This window comes from Gopherus flavomarginatus, chromosome 4 (genome assembly GCF_025201925.1).
Source record: "Gopherus flavomarginatus isolate rGopFla2 chromosome 4, rGopFla2.mat.asm, whole genome shotgun sequence".
NCBI lineage: Eukaryota > Metazoa > Chordata > Testudines > Testudinidae > Gopherus > Gopherus flavomarginatus.
Genome location: NC_066620.1, coordinates 1,611,738 through 1,633,309, shown reverse-complemented (window position 1 = coordinate 1,633,309; position 21,572 = coordinate 1,611,738). Strand labels below are relative to the sequence as shown.

General features: G+C 41.7%; 1 protein-coding gene across 3 annotated transcripts; it reads right to left on the bottom strand.

Annotated features, from left to right (window-relative positions):
• Positions 1–158: 158 nt before the first annotated feature.
• On the bottom strand, positions 159–21,181 carry APMAP (adipocyte plasma membrane associated protein). Of its 3 annotated transcripts, none has more exons than XM_050951221.1 (9): positions 21,035–21,181; positions 14,418–14,534; positions 12,763–12,878; positions 10,459–10,551; positions 6,452–6,568; positions 5,295–5,469; positions 4,639–4,773; positions 2,120–2,312; positions 159–1,143 (listed from the first exon to the last, which is right to left on the bottom strand). In XM_050951221.1, exons 1-9 carry the CDS (start codon positions 21,124–21,126, stop codon positions 934–936), a joined length of 1,248 nt encoding a protein of 415 aa, XP_050807178.1. In that variant the 5' UTR covers positions 21,127–21,181; the 3' UTR covers positions 159–933. The 3 variants fall into 3 exon arrangements, with proteins under 3 accessions (XP_050807178.1, XP_050807179.1, XP_050807180.1); XM_050951222.1 differs by lacking the exon at positions 21,035–21,181 and adding an exon at positions 15,479–19,924; XM_050951223.1 differs by lacking the exon at positions 21,035–21,181 and adding an exon at positions 13,633–13,727 and having other exon boundaries at positions 14,418–14,511.
• Between the last annotated feature and the right edge of the window lie 391 nt (positions 21,182–21,572).

The following is a 21,572-nucleotide window of genomic DNA, read 5'->3' as shown; positions in this document are numbered from 1 at the left end:
AGGCAAGCACAATGAAATAATTTGCAGTATATGCCTGTGATATTGTATCTCTCAGCATAACAATCAAGTAAACACTATTTCATCCTTTGTTTGAGAAGTGCAGCAGAGCACATAAAAGGCACTACCCCCACATAATGAACAGTAATGTAAATACACTATTTAAAACCCAGTTGAACCAATGTTCTGTTTAATAGTGTATAAAATATAACTACCATCATTGTCAAGTAACTACAATACTATAAGAAAGAGCATTCACAGACAAAATATCACAGGTAAAATATTTTATGTCACTTAACAGTCAAGTATAGTTTCATATTCTCATTAGATAGATTGAATTGAAGAAATCTAACTGATGTGACTAGATTTCTAGGCATGTTCTGGTGGTTACTGAATCTAACACTGAAGTATGGTATGACATGTGAATGTGCATAATTTTTTTTTTAAACCATGCCTACAGAGTAGGATCTAAATTGGACGTAAACACATGCAAGACATCCTCTTTTCAATACAGTTATTACTTCACTAAAACCATTTACCTATATCCAGTGTAATATCTTGAACTCAACGCCTATTAAAAGTTGACAGATGCCTTTAAGACAGCTCAAAATTAAGAGAAGCAACTTTGTGATTGTAATGAGTGCAACAGGTTTTGTTTAACAAAAGCATTTGGTTGTATTTACTTGTCTCTTTACTCCCTATGGACATTAATTTTATGCATGTCATTTTAAAAACATGAAGTAGTTAAAGCAAAAAAAGAGGACAAATACAGCAAACCATACACATTTTCCTATAGCAACATAGTAGCATAGGATTTCCCTGCTGCACATAATGGATGCATTTCCATCTCTCTCTCGGCCAAACATTGCTGCAATCTTCTTTTTACAATTCTAGAATGTTTCAGGATAACAATGGCATTTCATTTTGTACGGACAGTTATACATGCTCCAGGTTAAGTCTGCAAATAAACGGAGACCTGAAGGAGCCCAGGTAAAGATATCCATTGTGTTCATGTGCCTCACTAACATAAGTCACCACCATTCCATTGGGATCATGAAAGCTTCTTTTGTAGGATCCAGTTTCGCTAAGTTCAACGACAAGGCTATACTTGGGCACAAACTTTATCACAGTTTCTTGACTTAGCAGCTAAAAAGAAAAAACAGAAGAGTAAGTTGTCGTATAGTTATCTAACCATGAATTACATACACTATCATATATTTCAAAGCAATCCAGGATCATGCCAAACCTTGGCAGTAATCAGTGAACAAAATAAGCCTTCAGATTTCAGGTGAAAGTTAACTGCATAGATTTAACATCTTAAGAGCACTGAAAAGTCATCTGTAAAAGCATGTTTGATAGAAAATTCACTCCAATGTGGAACTCTAGGATTTACTCAGCATGACACTGATGCACAAGGCACTAGTGTTCTCACACAATTTCATGATGTGGTTGATGCCAGTGGCCAAAAATCAAACAGATTTTGTATAGCTCTCAACAGTGCTGCTTATTTGTGACTTGGTCCCCAAGCCTGGCTCTCTGTTGATATTCTTTTACTGCACTCAGAAATTAAAAAAAAAAGTTTTAACACAGCATGGCAACAGAGAGTTTAACTGAACTGTCATTTCCATCTTAAATGCCTGTTAGTCAAGACTGATGTTTTTATGAAAGAGAAATTTGGGGCTAATTCTATTTTTTTTTTTTTTTTAAAGAATGCCTGTTAAAATGTCTGAGGATCAAGAATTCTTAAAGTGATGTTGACGGAATATTTTGTAATTTGATTTTAATAAAAGGTAATCAAATGCCAACACCTTATGTTGATACACCAGTGAGGCTGAGAGTTTGATAATACAAAAGAAAATAAATGTATAGTTAAAAGACACAGTGGATTTGAAAGCCTGCCTTTCCATTTGAAAATTGTGTACTTCCTAATGGTAAGAGCAAGCCTTAGTTTTGCTAACTATAAAAAATGTGGATGACGCCTCCAACTAGCATCATGTGGCTTACCTGCAGCTTTAATCACAGCACCATGATATCTTCCAGTGAAAAAGAGCGAAAACAAAGCATTTTCTTTTCTTTAAATAAAGTAGTAAACTGTTTTTCCCTTTATCTTAAATACATTTACCTTAAATATTATTCTTTTAATCCATGGTTTTTCAGATATAAAATCCACCAAAGAAAATCCAGGATTGGGTCGAACAGCTGACATGGCTACCCAGTATCCCCCAGAGCTGCTTAACCGGATATTATCTGGAAAGCCGGGCATATTTTCTACAAACATATCTGCTCCACCTTTCATTAATCCAGAGACATAGTATCTGTAAAATCACAACAGGATAATCAGGACATCCTCTTAACCTAAACGAAGTTCATACAATAAACATAAGTTCAATATATTTTCTACTAAAAAACAGCTTTTCTTACTGCTAGCAGAGTGAAGTACAGTATGACCACATTCTTCTGTCTGATATGCACCTAGCAATGACTACAGCTTGTGCCACCATGCACAAGGGTCCAGCTGATGAAAGGAAAAGATTGTAAATCAGATGTCTCCAGTGAAGGAAAAAACTGGGTAGAATAGGAGTTTTTCGCCTTGCTACTGAAAACCTCAGAGGAAGATTTAGTCTCTCTAAAAGATGTTAGCTAACCTTTATGGTGTAGACAGAGATCAAAGTAAAGCCATAAATGGATTAGGAGTCTGGTCTGGGAAGCCAAATATGCAATGATTTAGCTGAAATACCAAAAGCAGCAAAGAATCCTGTGGTACTTTATAGGCTAATAGACGTTTTGGAGCATGAGCTTTCGTGGGTGAATACCCACTTCGTCAGATGCATCCGACGAAGTGGGTATTCACCCATGAAAGCTCATGCTCCAAAACACCTGTTAGTCTATAAGGTGTCACAGGATTCTTTGCTGCTTTTATAGATCCAGACTAACACGGCTACCCTTCTGATACCTGAGATACCAAGATCATTGTAGCACAGCTGCAATATCACTGACATTGTAAGAGTTAGTGGGACATATTCTGATGGCTAATATAAAAGCAGAGTAACTCCATTGCCTTCTATGGAGTTATTGCTGATCTCTGGTATAGCAGCAGAATTTGCCCCACATCATTTATATAAATTGTGGGACTGAGCAATTCAACTCAGTTTACTCATAAAAAAGATAAAAAGATATGGTGCTACAGTCTGTCACATCTACCCTATGAACTATGGTAGAGGAAAAAATGGGGTGAGAGCACCGACTAGAGTGAAGAATTAATTGACTCAAGTTTTACAGTCCCCCTTAACTTGTATGAGCCTTTTCTCCCATCTGGGGTCAACTAAGTTTTAATTTCAAAGAAATAAAGATAGATCAGAAATAATGTCTATTTGAATTTCAGCTGCTTGTGTAAGTAAAGCAGATGCTCTGTGGCAAACTGGAAGTTAGGTTAAATAGTCTGAAGCCTGAAAAACCTCTGAAACCTTTACCAAGCACACTTTTTGAACTCTGCATTCCCTTTTTCCCCACCAGTGTCACAATAGTTTTGACTTTAGCTCACACTTTATTGTGACCAGAAGGCAAGAATATTAATCTTTTCTTCTTAATGCTAAAAAAAACACCACAACACAAAACAGAGACCAGTCCCTGCTGACTGGAGGGCAGAGAAAGACAATGATATTGTTGTGTGTCCATTTTGCAGAGTGGCAAGGATGTTCTGCTGAATCACACTGTTAATAGGTATTCAAACTCTGCAGAGAGCTACTGAAATCCTACCAGTTCCTATCCTATTCACACTCAGGAGATTTTAAAAGTTCCCCACCCTTACTGTTTATCCCACCAGTATTGACAGCCTTCATGGAGATGGACCACCAGCTGCAGGGACTGTTTTAAACACCACATTGCTTAGATTTGCTCTGAGCAGGCCAAATTAATTGACAGTGTGCACAGAACAGTGTCAGCAGCTGTTGACCCATTTCCACTGATTTCCCTCCAGAACCCCAGTAGACCTGGACCAGAGAAAGCTGCACCAGGGTTAACAACTGCAGGAATTTTTTCAAAAATGTCTCTAATGTAGGCAGGGCCATTGCATGACACAAAGCTTGTTAACTCCAGCTGGATTAAAAGCTAAGTGGGGGCAGCTGCCTAAAGAGAAGCAAGAACCAAGAACAGAAGAGGCTCTGGATGGAAACCCTAGCGACAGCCAGACACAGGAAGGAGGGTTACTGCTAAGGTTCGTGTTGGGTTATTATGCTTTTGAGTTACCAATACAGCTAAACTGGGGTGAAATTGGATACTAATGCAGTGTTTGTGCACTTTGAGGTCAGGGTAGGGATTCGGTCTATTCCCCTAATGACCGAGGCACTCCTATGCCCAGCGATGGGAATCAAATACCTAGATAGAACCATGCACAAAAGACTAAAATCTGCCTTGACTACACCCTGTGAAGCCCTACTTGAAGTCAATAGGGTTGCATGAGTTGTAAGTCAGGGAAGTATTTGGCCCAAGATTTTCTTTTATGCTGTATAGTCGCATTGCTTAATGCACTACAGGAAAGGGCTCAGATAGTGATGAGGCTGGTATAAAAACCTATATAGAATAGAAGGTAAATCAATTTAAAGTCATTTGACAAAGTAAGATATCCCCAAGTGTCTCACTCACCTCCTTATTCTAGCTAAGGTCGTTTCTGCTACCAACACAAAATCTTCAGCAGGAGAGAGCTGGACTCCATTCGGAAACCTCAGTCCTACCATTAAGACTTTCACTTCTTTTGTCACAGTGTCATATTCAAGCAGGCTAAAGACAGAACATTACACGTGTACTTAAGTGAAGTTGGATAAGACAGTTTGCTCAGTTGCCATTTGCTTTGCCAGGCATTTCCCTTCCTCTTATTCCTCCAGGTTTTATGCACAAAGAATTTGAGAAAAAGCAGAGCACTCAGGGCACATTTAAGTTTATTTATTTATGACCTGAAGAGTGGGGCAGAAATACATCAGCTTTTTAAGGTTGCTAGACAATTGTCCATGACAGAATTTGGGTAAAAAAAAAAGTTAATTCTTTTAATTTTAAAAAGCACATTCCACTAGAGAAGATTTACACAAATAGGCTTTTTGAAAGAGGAGGAAATCTCTTACATTTGTTTCATTTCTGCATGTGCCAGTTTCTTCCACATATGCCCCCTTGCCATTTTCAGAGCAGCATTATCTGCATGGTTTATAAAGACTCAAAGGGTTTTTAAACCCAACTAAGCTGTCCTGGCTATTCCTATTGGTTTGATCTGCTGTAGAGTAGATGGATTGCTGTACGTAGATACTTGCCGTCCATCATCTGTGCCTTCCATAACCAAGAATGAATAATCCCTCCTTTGCCATTTACTGCTGGAGTCTGTGAAGAAGATTTTCCTCCCGTCCCGAGTCAATGTGAGGTCATTCACAAAGGACAATTTGTGATCCTCAACTGGTTCACTGGTTGATAATAGCATTTTCACGTCACCTGATTACAAAAAATAAATAAAATAAATAAATCTGCCCATCTTTTATCCTGCCGTTCCAATAATCTGAACCCTAACACATTCAGTTAGGTGTTAAATTGGCCCAGTATCTTTTCTATCCTCAGAAGAGCAGCTGTCAATGTTATACACCATTTGTATGTGTAAAATTTTAAGGTATCAGCATCTGACATTGTATCAATCCACATCCATGGCCTGCACAGAAATGGTAATGATGAAAAATGTTAATGGGGGGCAATATTGACTGAAATACAAGGTAAAACTAGTATCACTGAAAAACTTTTACATAGAAGATGCTTCATATTGTAGAGAGCCATACACTGTAAAAGCTTTTAAAAATGTATTTTCATTTAAAGTATACACTTAGGCCCTGATCCTGCAATTGGATCCATGCAAGCAGACCACTGCACTATCCTGGAGTTGGCTCTGTGGGGGAGAACTGTCTAATACTTAGGGCACTAGCCTGGAACGAGGTTCAAGAGCTTGTTCTGCCACAGACCCCCAGTGTGACCTTGGGCAAGTTACTTAGCCTCTCTGCCTCAGGTCCCCATCTGTAAAATGTGAATAATAGTACTTCCCTATCTCATGTTGGGGGCAAGGGGGATGCAAGGATAAATACATTAAGGATTGTAAAATGCTCAGATACTATGGTAATGGGGGGGGGTATAGAAGTACTTCAGCTAAATATGCTTTGTTTAGCTAAATAAAGCACTCAGCTCTATGGATAAAAAGCACTGGGTTGAAGTTAAGTGCTTTCCAAAAGGTAAGCATTGGTAGCCCTCTTTATGGTGACGGAAACACAGAAGCATGCAATGGCAAAAAGTGACTGGGCCAAAGCCACAAAAGTCAAGTAGAGACAGAAACAGAAGCCAAGCTGCCTGACTCAAAACTCAGTGCCCATAGCCCGGGGGCAGGGTGGGGCAGGGAGGAGGAGGAGGAGGAGGAGAAGGAGAAGGAGAACCATACCTGTGACAGTATCAATTTCATATATTCCGTAATACGCATCTGCCACAAACAGGGTATTAGTTGGCCCAACTCTGATGCCAAGGGGTCTCCCGCAGGTGGGCTCATCTTCCCTGGTTCCTTTTGAGACAATTTTACAGCTGTTTTATAGGCAGAGCAGTTTGCATATAAAGGTATTGAAGCCACTCCAGCAAAGAAAGTTCAAATATAACAACAAGACTATATTGCCAGCTTCCCACCACCACACTTATAAACATATAATGCTCTCATTTTTCCACCGCGAAATGAATTTTAATGATCAATGAATCAGAGCTGCTGGAAGGTTAGCGTTAACACTGCCCTCTACTGACAGGCCTAGCAAAAAACATACCTACGCTAAGTAGGGGTGGTTGAATATTTTTAAAAAATTTTGTTTTGATGGAAGTTTGGAATTTTGATTAAACAAATATTGACACAGAAAGTGGCTGTTCTCAAAAGTGTTTGACATATTTTAGTCAGAAAACCCCAAACCAAAAGTACTCTGGTTTTCTAATAAAAAGTCAAAAATTTCTGCTGAAAATAATAAAAAACAAAAAAGACTTTCCCCCAACCAGCCCTAACCTCAATACTTTGACAGCTAACAGAAATTCTCCCTTAGAACAGGCAGTAAAGATCTGTGTTTTCAAAGCAGATATTTAGCACTACTGCGTTTGCTGTATATACATGGCTTAGCCATTGACTATAGTGGTTTCATATGTATATACAGTTGAAATCATAGTATAAGTTACAATGGCAACTGCAAACTCAACTACTACATTAGCTGACAAATAACAAAGACAAGTGTGGCACTAGTACTGTGTTAGTAATAACTGGTATTCACTTAGTCACCTTCAAACAACACTGAAAAGGTTGTCGATAACAAAGAAGGAGTGTGCCAGAGGATATTTGGCACGTGCCTCAAGTTTCCCTTCTAATAAAAGATGGAGGAAAACTATTACAAGTGAGAGTCACACTATATATTTTATTCAATTTGTTTTTCAAAAAATGTCCATAAGGTGGTTGCTGCTGTTTAACGTTTAACCTGGGACCTCTTCTACTTATCTACTCTAACAGCAATGCTACCATGGAAATATCTCAATCATTGTTTGAGTCATCTCTCAATCTACTGCAGAAGTAACAAAATTTGTTTGCTAAACCTCCATAGATAATGTCAACTAGATAGTAGCACAACAGTAATAGTCAAGGATTTATGCAGAGATTCCATTAAGATTATCAGTGGGTATCGAGCTTTGGGAGAGTTTAAATGCACTTCAAAACGTCCCCCAAATTTCCTGGCACAGGCTGGAAAACAGCTGCCTGACTATTCTTTGGGCTGTGTTTTTAGTCCTTAGTTTTACTATGAAAGGAAATTACATATTGGGCCAGATCCTTACCTGGTATAACTGACAACTCTATTGATGTATAGCGACATAGTTCCATTGACAGCAATGGAGCTGTGCCATTTACACCAGCTGAGGATGTAAGTGATGTAGAAAGGCTAAAACAAACAAAAGCAAGGGTGTTGAGCAAAAGAGCTGTAACGGCATCCTTCATCACACTGTGTCCAGGTATTGCAGAGAATTCTCACTCATATTTCGTATGGGTATGTCTACATTGCAGTCAGGATAGCACATATAGACATCAATCTAATCCACCTTTGATGGAGCTAGCTCACTAAAAGTAACAATGTAACAGCAGCAGAATAGGCTAGCCCCCCAAATATAATCTCACCTGGGATTCCAGCCTGTACCACTGCTATTTTTTAGCAAGCTAGCTCAATCAAAGCTAGTTTGAATATACATACGTAGACTGCAATTGCACCTCCTGACGGCAGCGTAGACATACCTTAAAACAGTCCCCCACCCCACCAAGTACAGCATTGAGAGAGAAAGTTTGTTGCAAACCTAACTCTGAACTCCCTTAAGACTGGGGGTTTAACTCAGACTCTCAGAGCCCTGCTTACAAATTAAGCACTTTAAAGTAGGCACTACAGCACATTTAGGTAACATGCAACTAGCCCAATTACCAAGAAAAAGGGGGGAGGGGGATTTTAAATTCACAAACGCATGCCTCACCCAACATGTAATTGTGCAGTTCTATGCCTTACTGAACATGCAATTGTATGCTTCTAACCTGGGTCTATTTCATATGATGGGTATCAGATTTTTAAAAATACAGGGAAAAGGTAACAAGGAAAAAATAATTCAAGTAATTACATGCTGATCACCTTCATCTTGCTTAATATATAGCAATTCTAATTTATGCAACTATTTCCGCATTCCTCCTTCAAACAATGTGTCCTATCTACCCAAAAGAAGGGGAAAAGATGAAAACTTGTTTAACTGATGGAGATTAAAATATTTAGGTGTAGCTAAGATTCTTATGTCTCCAAATCTCAAACTCTTCAGAAATTACAAAAAAAAATCATAACTATTTCAGAGTTTTATAGATAACAGTCACAGTATAAAGTTCCTTTAATCCTGAAGACTAAGTTCTTCACAAACTGCGCGCAGCATTACTGAGATGCAAACGTATTTGGAAAGGATGACAGCAAGCAGGTGGATAACTGGCAAAGCATAGCCTTCATAACAAAGCAGAGAAGAGACTTTGGCCAAGGGAGCCAGGGCAAGCTGTTATTTGTTTTCTACACAAACAATCTTTATAAAGAACACACACATATAATCTCTAATGGTAAAAAAGGCTGAGCAGCACCTTCGTCTTTCATATAGCTTCTGAAAGAGCTGCAAATTAAGCTGTATGGACTCCTACTTCTCTGCCTTGATGACAGAAGAACTGACCCTTTTGCCTATAGTTCCAAGACATTTTCTCTCTTCTCAAGTTTCTATAAATTGAGAGCTAGTTCATGCCATTTTGGTATATCCCAGAGTAAGGGGAGGCGCTCCAGTGGCCCAAGGGAGCACAGTGAGGCATCTCTCCCCCTGAAAAAGTCTCTGGTACACAGGTAAGCATGCTCACTACTACACCTTCAAGGGGCACAGCCCACTTTCCCATGTGGAGCAGGGGGTTAAGCGCATGGTCCAACCTCCTCGCTGCCTCTTTTGCTGTCATACACCCCAGGGAGATGGAACAGTGCAGTTCTTCAGTTTCCCCAAACCACAAAGAATGCAGTACTGCCTGGGCTATATACAGGCTGTATGAAGATGAGCAGGAAAAAGGGAGAATACATGCTCCTGGTATTCCCCCAGCCCACACCCATACTCAAGAGCCACATACAGTCTTGTCTTGTATTACAGAAGGGCAGATCTAATTTGTCATCATTGTCAAAGCGTTCTCACCAGATATTATAGAAGCATTTGAATGCTCTTAAATAAGTCTTACTGTAACCATGCAAGCAGCTACATGTGGACATGAAATCTGACAGCCAAACCATAAATGCAAGCTGTGCTCTCTTTGGCTATGTCTATACAGGCAAAAATCAGAAGTGAAATATACTATTGATGCAGGGCTACTGCAATACTATAATAATGCTTACAATATGCTGCGGCTCCATTACTGTTGTTTACAAGTATCCACGGGTGCAAGGGATGTTAGCCAAGATTTTCAGACCTAGAAACCTAAAGTGAGGCTTTTGAACTGAAGAGGCCTCACTAACAAAGGTTATAAATATATACAGCTTCCACTGACTTTGTGAAAGATCATGAGAGAGGCATATTGTCACGTACATACTGTTAATATTCTCATGAACATTAGTTTAACATGTTGGGGTACATGACGTTCAATGAGAAATCATCAACGTAGCCTACGAAATCAAGGAAATATTGAGCATACATGTCAACTAAGCATGGACACGCTACTGTCAGCTAAAATCCAGCTACTGCACATGTGCACTATGCTGTGAAATATGTGAAGATGTGCACTTGCAGAAGAGAGCAAGATTCAGTGCTAGCTTATAAATCATTACAAAATTATCCCATGGATTTTTCAACTGAATGATAAAAGTGTGTAATGGTCAAGAATCATTATTTACTTACTGCATGGACCGTGGCCAAGTCTGGCTAACGTTTTTATTTCCCCATCTTCAATTTTTAGAATCTTTCCGTCAGCTGTGCCAGTAAACAGCACATCTGCATAAACAAACAGTATTATTAGCTTGGCTACAAAACTGCTGTAATATACAAAATCTTTTTATAAAGATGTAACACAAATGTCAGCATCGAGCCCACATTCCCTCCCACACAAAACTAATGCACTTTGAACACATTTAGTTAAAGATACATTCTTCCCTATTTATTCTTGTACTTCAACTGAAGTAAGTCCAGGCAATTAAATCACCCAACTAGCTAAGCTGGATTCATTCAAACAAACAGGAGGAGTTGAGTCTCAGACCAGGTCGCTGGTTTGAATCTGACCATGGACATTAGCGATGGTTCTGTGGCCTCATCTCAGTGAGCAGAATTCCACATCACCAAAAAAAGACTCAGACACCACCATATAAGTCAACCTTGTTACTACTTTCAACAGGGATGCCACCAACTGAATTATCCCCTCATGCTAGAAATGGTTCCTTCAGGTCTGAAACACTCAAGCAGGCATGTTTATTACACTGATACTGTTTAGGCTGTACCTGATCTGTGAAAAGATAACTTCAGTGCTGGATTCATTCCTTGAACTACGTCAATCAAAACCAAAAATGTAGCGAAGTCACATGACAGCAATGGGACAAATTAGTTCTTAATACGCCATGATGAGCTCAAGCCCCTCTCTGAACTTTGCCATAATTCTTTAAAAGTACATAGATTGTGGGTTAGAAGAATTGCTAAACTGTTTGGGCTTTTAAACCTCCAGTTTAGGTGCTTGAAAGTGTAATGGTTTACTCCAAAACTGTAAGAGGAAAAACTATTTTGATCATGAAGGAAGGAACAGCTTCTATTTCCTAGAAAAGTTCCAAACTTCCAGCCAGGTCAGAGATTTCAGCCATCTGAAGTCCCGTAATCTTCTTGCAACTACCACCTAGAGAATAGAATCTGAAAGACTAACTGAGAAGCAGCAGACAGCATCCATACTTTGACTAAACACTTCAACACACATTTGTGGAGCCAGGCAGCAGCAGCAGAAATTAGAGAACAAGGACTCTGGTAATGATTTACTGGGCACCTTCCTGATAAGGTTAAAGATAACTAGGGCTTTAATATATCTTTCTAGTTAACCAGGAAAAATGGCAGCAAGAACTGAGCTAAATATACTGTTACTAATCAATTCCACCTTTAAAGGAAACCGCAGAGACACTGTCTCAGATAGAAAACTGCAGCTCCAGCTCTTCGTTTACTGTTAGCACTGAAACATAAGGACCTGATTCTATAGCTAGGCCTGAATCTCACCACTTTCAGGGCACACTGCAAAATTCACCTGTCACAAAGGCACTTTCCTAAGAAATGGGCACAGTGCCTCCAATGCCACTTGAGTCTGGCCCTTCTGATAAGAAGCTGCTCAGTAGGAGACAGTGTAGAGCTAGTAGGGGCTTTCTGTGTAATGGGACATATTTATTTAAAAGCACCTCCAATGGTTGTGTACAGTAGTAGTAAACTTCAATGTTTAGGAGTCTGATTTACCAATACAATTTATTGACAGTATGTTTTATTTTATTTAAATAAAGCTTAATACTCTGAGAAACTCAATTACATAATCATACGGGTGGATATTTAAAAAGGCTTTATAACCACTGAAACCTAATTAAAAAAGTTACTACAAGTGAATATCGGAACAATAGTTTCTACAGTTAGGACCTTGACGTCATTAAAAGCCATGTTCCAGAAGGGTAAGGATGTCTTGTGAGATCTAGGGGTATGTCTATACTATCCGCCGCATTGGCAGGTAGTGATCGATCTATCGGGGATCAATGTATTGTGTCTCATCTAGACGAGATACATCGATCCCAAACGTGCTCCCCATCGACTCCGAAACTCCACCAGGACAACAGGCGGAAGTGGAGTCAATAGGGAAGCGGCAGCCCTCGATCCTGTGCCGCAAGGATGCAAAGTAAGTCAATCTAAGGTATGTCGACTTCAGCTACGTTATTCTCATAGCTGAAGTTGCGTTTCTTTGATCGATCCCCACTCAGTGTAGACCAGGCCTAAATGACTTACTTCTGGGAAAGGGGCTACATGGAGATATGTAGCTCTGAGTTGTTGGTTGCTGACCCAAGACAATATTAAATTGAAGACACATGGAAGTCTGCACAATTTGGTATCCAAGAGATATGTAGCTGAATCAAACTCTTAGCACAGAAGCAATAGTCAAAAAGCCACCCTAAATCCCCACAGCTTTCCAGTACTTACCACCAATATTGGCAATGGATTCGGGTCCAATAAGTTGGTTTTCAAATATCCTCTCTGCCTGTCGCAACTTAATATTTGGCTTTAACACACCAGTCAGGAGGGGAGGTTCTTTGAAGCTGTAAAATCAAAATGCAGGTCTCATGATTTTATCACAGAATAGGTACAAAGTCAAATGCTCTTGAGCAAAAAGTTGAGCAATTTTTCCAGGTTGCCAATTAGAGTGCAAACATGACAGCCGTTTTTGAAACAGTGTATTTCATTTTCCTGGACATCAGCAGACTTTTCTGATGCAATATATCAGCTCTAGCCTGCATCAAGTCTTAGGAAATAAGAGTTTTACAACACCAGCGTCTTGATGTTCATTTAAATACAAGTCAGTTTCAAAGATGTGGTTCAGCAGTCTTAAATAGTTGAAATAAAATTAAATTCAATGTTGCTACTTAGCTAGTTGATAAACTACTGTCCCAGTTATTATGGCCCCAAACCTTCAACTGGATCCATGCAGATGGATGCTTGAACCCACACAGATCTGATTGTAGGTTTGATGCCAGTAGGAGAGAGAATTCATCCTAGAGAATTATATTCTCTACTCCTGAAAGAGCCTTAATAATTGTGACAAACACCTCCTTTCAACCCTGATTCTGTGCTTATTTACACATGAGTAGTCTCTCCACTGAACGTACATGTGTAGTTATGTGGCAGCTGCAATCTTGGCAACACTAGGGTCTTAACCAGGATCTCCATAGCTAAAAGTCTGAGCTAAAGAGCTATGCTTTCTGACTGGGACCATAACAGACTCTCGGCCTCTGTGGATTGGGAACAGAGGGGGCCCAAGTAACACACACTGACCAGTAGGTTACATTTACTTACATGAATAAGCTTTGAAGCATTGGAGCCTATAAGCCTGACTGATGTGCTTAGTAGCAACTGGGACGGTAGAGAATTCCAATTTCTGTTAAAATAATCTAGATACATTTAAGTACAGCATTAGCAGAGCAGTGATAATTAGTTTGGCTTTGAGGGTGGTTTTTTAAAAATCTAGTAAACAAGTTTGCAGAGTATGAGCCTAAGAATATTGCTATCTGATCCACAGGGGGTCTGTGTTCAATGTGGTTCCCCACTGACGTCAGTAAAACTCCATGCAGGCATAAAACTCCAAACTGCAGCAGATCTGACTGCTGGACTACAGCCTTGGATTGTAGCACTTTGGGACAGAGACCATGGCCTTTGTCTAGGGCTTACAACAAACGGACCCCTAATTCTGCTTCTGCACGCTACTGCTTGATACTAAACAAAATCTATAAAAACTCTGTGAAACTGAGTCCCGCCCCAGGCTGTCACCTTCAGGCATGGGGCGGGGGGTGAACGGTTGCAGCTGTGAGCCCCACATGGCTATCAGTACCCCCACTTCAGCTGGTGCAAGCACGCCTGGGGAGGACATACACCACCGACAGAAGGAGGACAGTAAGGACACCAACAGCTGACTGAACTACTGTGGTGGCTGTAGGTCGACCTAAATATAGTTTACCTAATTTTGAAGTGTAAATAAGCCCTCAGTAACTTCATAAAAGTTGACTAAATTTTATCCACCAACATAAAATCAGTATTAAGTTACCTTGCAATAAAATTCAGTTAAAACAAAAAACACAGCTCACCTTAGAGGTTGAGGGTCTATTGGACATTCCAGGAGAACCATTGCTCCAAGCAAGGGAATAATTAAAGACACAGCCAAAATCATGAAGGTCACACGGAACACCTTACTGCTGTAAGCACTGCCATATACAAAAACAAGTTACGATTACAGCATAAACACAACTTTAAGATTTTAAGAATTCTCATTACAAAATTTTCTTTTTGAAAAGCCCACTTCTTTCTGCTTCACCCCCACTACACACACTTCTCTTCATGTTCAACCAACTGCTAAATCATGTAGCCAGCATAAAATCAGGTCTGTCATCTATTTGAGTACAGTATTGTATGTATACAATGCATCATAACTAGAGTATCCATGCATTAGAAATAAATATGGATAGACTACCATCTACCTTCTAAATTAACTTTGAGTCCAGTCTGGAAACTCCTATTCCAGTAGCTAATATTGCTGCCAAGAATAAGTTATCTCAAGTAACTGGAGCAAAAGAGATACTGAAGTACTTTAAAATAAACACTTTCTTAATTTAAGAAGCCTTAACTCGAAACTCATAATATAGGGGTGTGATGTTCCCCTCTGGTATTACCTAGACGGGTGATCTGCTAGGTCACGCCAATCTCTGACTCTGGGAGCCAGCCTTACCCTGCTCTGCTGTGAGAACCCCACTCCTGGGCTGTTCACGCACAGCCTCTGGAATGTAAGCTGCTCCCAGCTACTTGCAACCATATGACACCAGCCAATATCTCCAGTCCCAAACACAACCCTAGGAACCACCGTATTGCAGTGTCCAGTTATGCCTGCTGGACGCTGCAATTTTATATTAGTTCATCAATTTAACAAAGAAATTGATATGTACCAGGTTTGTTTTCCCAAGGGGAGTCTCTGCCATGCTTCAAACCAAACATACTACTTCAGGTAGAACAAACAAACAGATTTATTAACTATGAAAGATAGATTTTAAGTGATTATAAGTCAAAGCATAATGAGTCAGATTTGTTCAGATGAAATAAAAGCAAAACGCATTCTAAGCTGATCTTAACACTTCCAGTGCCCCTACAAACTTACATGCTTCTCACCACAGACTGGTTGGTTGCTCTTCAGTCAGGCTCTCCCCTTTGATCAACACTTCAATCGCTCGGTGTGGTGTCTGTAGATGTAGCTGGGAGAGAGCATGGCAAATGTCTCTCCCTTTTATCATGTCCTTTCTTCCCTCTTGGCTTTGTTCCTCTTCCTCTTTCAGAGTCAGGTGAGCATTACCTCATTGCACTTCCAAACTGACCAAAGGAAGGGGGGTGACTCACTTGAGAGTCTAAGAGATTCTTTTGTTGCTTCCCAGGCCAGCGTCTTTTGTTCCTGTGAGGCTGGGTTGGGTTTGTCCCATATCTGCCTTGATGAGAACTACCTCTCTGCTCCTGGAGTTTTTGCCTGGGCTTATTTTAAAACCATGAGGATACGTTTTCAGCCTCATAACTACATACATGAAATTATAACCTATAACATTACTGTAACAATTACTATGACATCATTATAACAGCCATGTTCAGTGCGTCATGAGCCTTTTGAAGACACCCAACATGACAAACTTCGCACTGGATACTACGCAATCATTTTATAAAGATGAACATGGGGGTGTAGGGTGTTCCCTCAAGGTACAGCGCATCACAAAGGTGAATATAAATAAACCCTTCAATTCACCTATGCAGGACACAATATCCATCAAAACATGAAACAAGACACTGAACTCTACAGTAACAAGTTTAAAACTGAGAGTGTGTGAATAGCAAGCTGATCATGCCGCTCAGAAAACAATACAGATAGAGTACCTTCCCAAACCCAGTTGCAGAATTTCACCCTGGGAGTACAACAGACTTCCGGCAGATATAGTAAGGCAGCCCATCTGCTGATAGTAGCCTGTGTTCTCCAAATTTACCATGAGAACCGTTTTCCTCACTCTTGAAAAAGATCATGATCGTGACAGTCTGTTGCTCTCTGAAGTTGGCCAGAACTCTTCTGTGGAGTTGAAAGGTGTAAAAGTCATGAATTATCCCCAAGCGTCAGAGAAAATTCAAGACTGAGTAGAGGGACCTGTCAGGGTCACTGAAGTCCTGAAATGGATTAGATTTTACATATTTACATAGCCCAGATAGGAAGGAAAATATACACTGCTTTTCTGTGCAAGCACACCAGGGCTGCACAACCTTCCTCGATGCAAACAGGGTCATCTCTTGGGAATGGTTCTTGCATACACTGTTTTTGACTGTAACAAGCTCCATGACACAGACAGCTTCCAGAGAAGAGAAATGCAAAGATTTTTGGAGCATTTGTGGTTTGAATTGGAAAGGCAGCCACTGAGACTTTCAGCTGCTCTCTAAAACAGCCATTAGCATATACCCAATCTCCTTGCAGTATCCATTAAACCAACAGCAACAGTACCTTGTGATGGTATGCATTAATCCTTGGAACCTTTCCAAGGTATTGTCCTTGATCAGCCAATCATCCAAATAGGGGAGAAATGTATGTCTCCGCCCTGTGTACAAATATCACTGGGACCACTAGGCAGTGAGCACATACACAAGGTGCTGACACCAGGCAATTTTGGGGATTATTAGTGTTGATCCCTATGTGAAAAATCTAAGTAGAATTGAATTTGTTCCTATTTGTGTGTAAGCATTCACAAATTTGAGCACGCAGCTGGTCATTTTCCTTTTGCAAAGGCATCATTGTTGGCAACCCAGTTCTGACTGCAACTGACAGGATCTATTGTTGTGTTGAACCTGGCCACTCTAGGCAGGCACTGCCTGGTAGCTGCTCATTCAGAATGGGCACAGCACGTAGCAGGCCCTTCCAGCACATACTGAGCTGTAGGCAGCAGACTACTTGCGATAGCGCTGAGCCAGACTGAGTCCATGATACTTGGCACAAGGCTGTCCCAGGGCAGCAGTCAGAGATCAGGCCAAATGTGCCATTATCACTGCTTTGGTTGTTGCCATGAAGATTAACCCTTTAGTGCTCTTTCACAGTTCAGATGCTTTCCAAGAGGACCACTCTATGGGTGTCCCCCTCCTGCCAGTTATCTTCTGCATTTTAAAACCATTCATCTGAAGCTGTGTGTTATTGGTAGCAATTGCTCCACTCTCCCTTCCTTTGCACCTGCACCAGCCCCCTCATGCTTCTGGGTAACTCAGGGAGGTACAATGGCATTCCCCATACCAGTTCCTCCATCTTCCTCAGCTGCATTACAGCACCAAGCCCCATATCCAATCACCACCACCTAAACTGAGCCATTTTGGGAACTGCCTTAAACCAATTTCTTCATCTCCTTCAAGTCAAGCATCTGCTGGCCCTGCAACAATTACCATGTTTAGAACTTGCACCTCAGAAGCTTCAACACCAGCTTCCAGGGCACTCCAACACCAGCAGCCTTGGAATTGAAAGGTGGGAGCAGAGAATAAAGGGGAGGCATGGGTCCTGATTAAAGTTGGCCTCTTATCTCTATATATCAGTTAACCAAGCTTCACATCTCTTATCACATCTCAAAAGATAAAGGCTCAATATCTTCAGAACTGTCAGAAATTACTCTGAGCTAAGAGCTTCAACCAAAACCTCTTTATAACAGCTGAAAACTACTTAAGAAAAAGTGAGCATCAGAGAGAAAACTGAAACTCAGCTGCTGAAGCCCGCTTAAACTTCAGTTAAATCTTGCTTTCCAGGATAAAGGTTACATTTCTGACCCCAACTAAACAATGGACAAAAGACAAAGAAAGGGTGCAAAAAGGACTTGAAACCTCACATTCCAAGACAACAAGCTACTGGCCTTGTGCAGGCTTTTTCTGCTCCTTGAGCTGACAGAAGCTGCTAATCTCTTTTAAAAAAAAAAAGGGAAAGACAGAATACAGACAACTTTCTATATTCCGAACAGTGGGCAATAAGGTGAATCACTGGAGTTAAAATGTACTAATTTTGATAAGCAAGATGTGAATTCTAAGATAAGATTAGACCTCAAGAAGCCAACATATCTGGAATCCTGGCTCTAAAGCTGGCTCTAGAATCCTAAAGGACAGATAAAGTTTCCAGCAAGAAGAGGCAGAGAGATACTTCTAGAAGAAGGAAAAAAAAGATCAGATAGAATCTGATGGGTGAAAGATTCTGCTGTGTCCTAACCAATTCTGCCTAGCTGGACAGGTGCTGAATGGGACTGAAAATTATTTTGCTAAAGGCAGTGCCACTTCACTCCTTTTTCCAACAAAACTCTGAGCTAGTTTACACTTGCCATCTAAGATAAAAGCAAAATACAAAACACATCATAAATGAATCACAGCCCTTTTGTAACTGGTGGGCAGAGTACATATCCATAAACATCCCAGGCTATTCAAGATAGATCTACAACTGAGATGTTGGAAAAAAATACATGCAACTCTCTATAGTTGCTTTTTCGTTAGACATTGTTGGTTGAAAGAAATCAGTGTGTCTGTTTTCCTTTATATGAAGTTCACTTGAGCTCAAGAGCACTCCATAAATGTATCCTATCATATTACTGAAAAAGTAAATTTTATTTTAAAATAAGAAAGGAGAGCCTTGGCAGATGGCGCCTTTGTACCAAGCCAGGAAGAGGGGGCTGCTGAAGCTGGCTCATGATCTTGGTGCAGGAAGTATCATGACAGGTTACCAAAGCAACCATCCCTAATATTTCTTCCATTTCAGAACAGTGTCAACACAGGAGGAGGGACATTGGTGCAACAAGTGGTCCCAGCCACTGGACTAGTGCAGGACATATCAAGGCAGGAAAAAGAAGTTGTCAAAGTAACTGAGCCTGGCCGGCACCTCCCGATACCTGGAAAAACTGGTTAAACAACCAGTCCTTGCAGCCAAGTTCTCTTCAGCCAGGAACTGTTGAGGCAGCAAGAGGCAGGTTACCAAGGCAGCAAAGCTTGCTGAACCTCTCTGACAGATGATGTGCCATAGGCCCTCAAGCTGAAGGATCAGAGCTCCTAATTAGAGAAGCATGGCAGCCACATATACTATTGGGTAATATACAAACAAAGCCACCAGTAGCAACTACTTCCTTCTGATTAACCTGAATGACAAAGGAAAGAGGAAAAATAATTGCAAGACATCAGGATGAAGAGGAACAGAAAACAAATATAATCCAAGGCTGTGCAAATCACCCACTGTCAAATCCAAAACAAAAAACAATTAAAAAGTTAGAAAGTAAAAATTGCCCCAGTCATATCAATTATAACTATTATCATTAGAAATGTGCAATTTATTCCATGGTTATGCAGATTTACATGAAGCTTACTGAATTAAAAAAAGAGGATAGTTTAAAATGGAATCCTTTAATCTAGTTGTGTTGAAATAACCTTTTAAAGCTATTGCATTATATAGCCCAAACTTAAGTATGAACTGTAAACTTACACTGCTGGAAAACAGAAATCCAGTACAGAGCAAGAATTGAATATATCTGTGCAACCTCAACACAGTCAATAGGACAACACAAGTACAACCAAAAGCAGAACTTGGCCCACAGAAATGCACGAGTAACTCTGGCCTGGTTAATGTGTATTTGTGTTGTTTTAAAAATAGGTTTTGGCTTAAAAGACTCAAAAGCACAAAATAGTACCGCTCAATTAAAAACCTCTTCTGCCAGAGAAATCTGTTAGATGTATAAAATACAGGAAAAGCCCACCACCTTTAGATTTTGATTATCCGATCAAAATATAGAGTGAAAGTCTGACATTCCCTGGTCCCTAAAGCAAGTGCAATGTTGACCAAGAAAAACACCAACAAGAGATGTTGCAAAAAGGGGAATAGCTGTAGCATAAAAACTATTTACTCCAGAAGGGATCCAGGGATGAGGGGGATGAAGTGCCACGAGAGGCCTAAGAAACAAGACATTTGAAATACTCCACCAGGCCAATGTTGCCTATATATCCAATGAAGTGGGGCTGTAGCCCACAAAAGCTTATGCTCAAATAAATTTGTTAGCCTCTAAGGTGCCACAAGTACTCCTGTTCTTTATACACCCCAGAGCTCTCTTCAGTGTCCAGCCACCCCTTTTCATGTAAAGACCCCAGACACCCAAGCATGAGCACCCCACAGTGTATCCCAAGCCAACACAAGGTGCAAAGCCAGGCTATGGCCACTAGCACCTCCTCCCTGCCCCTACTGCCCCCAGTCACTAACCCACACAGAGAGTGCCCCAACCCCCCTTTTCCAGTGCACTAAAACTAAACCATGCCCCACTCACCCCCCCTTCCCTCAGCAAGGTCAGCTCTTCCTCCCTCCCCTCATTCGCCCTCACCCCCACCTACTCACGTCAGCTCTTCCTCCCTCCCTCCCCACTCACCTCAGCTCTTCCTCCCTCCCCTTCTCCCCCCCACTCACCCCAGCTCTTCCTCCCTCCCTCCCCACTCACTTCAACTCTTCCTCCCTCCCCCCATTCGCCTCCTCCCCCACTTCAGCTCTTCCTCCCTCCCCTTCTCCCCCCCACTCACCCCAGTTCTTCCTCCCTCCCCTCAGCAAGGTCCGCGCTTCCTCCCCAGCTCAGCCCACTCGCGCCCTCCCTCTCCGCGAGGGTAGCTCGCTCTCCCCCCAGCCAGGGGTGCCGGGTGCGGCCCACACCTGCCATCCTTGGCCTCCGGGGCCGGGGTGTCCTCCGTGATGACCTGGGGTCGCACGGCGCGGCGCTGCCGCAGGCCCTCGGCCTCATTCATGCTGCTCAGCGCCTCAGCCCGCCCCGGGCCCCGCTCGGCTCCGCTCAGCCCCGCCCCACGGCACCGCGCGCGCGCACGCCCGGGCCCGCTCCGCCCCGCCCCCTGAGCAGCCGTAGACCCCGCCCCCTTGGCCGGCTCCACCCCGCCGACAATCACACGTCCCGCCTCTCCCTGGCGCGGTGCTCGGCCAACTGGCGGCACAAAGCCCCGCCCCCTTCTCTCGCACCCCGCCCCTCCAAATCCAAGCCCGCCGCCTCACAAGCCACGCCCACCGGCCTGGAAGCGGGAATGATGTCACCATCCGCGCAGAATGATGACGTAAAGACAATTAGCCAATTGCCGCCGCCGGCCTTTGGCGCGAAATGACGCGCGCCGTTATTTGAAACTCAGTCTCAGGGCTGGTGGTTGCGCGAGGCGGGCGGGACTGGACTGGCACCGCCCCGCCC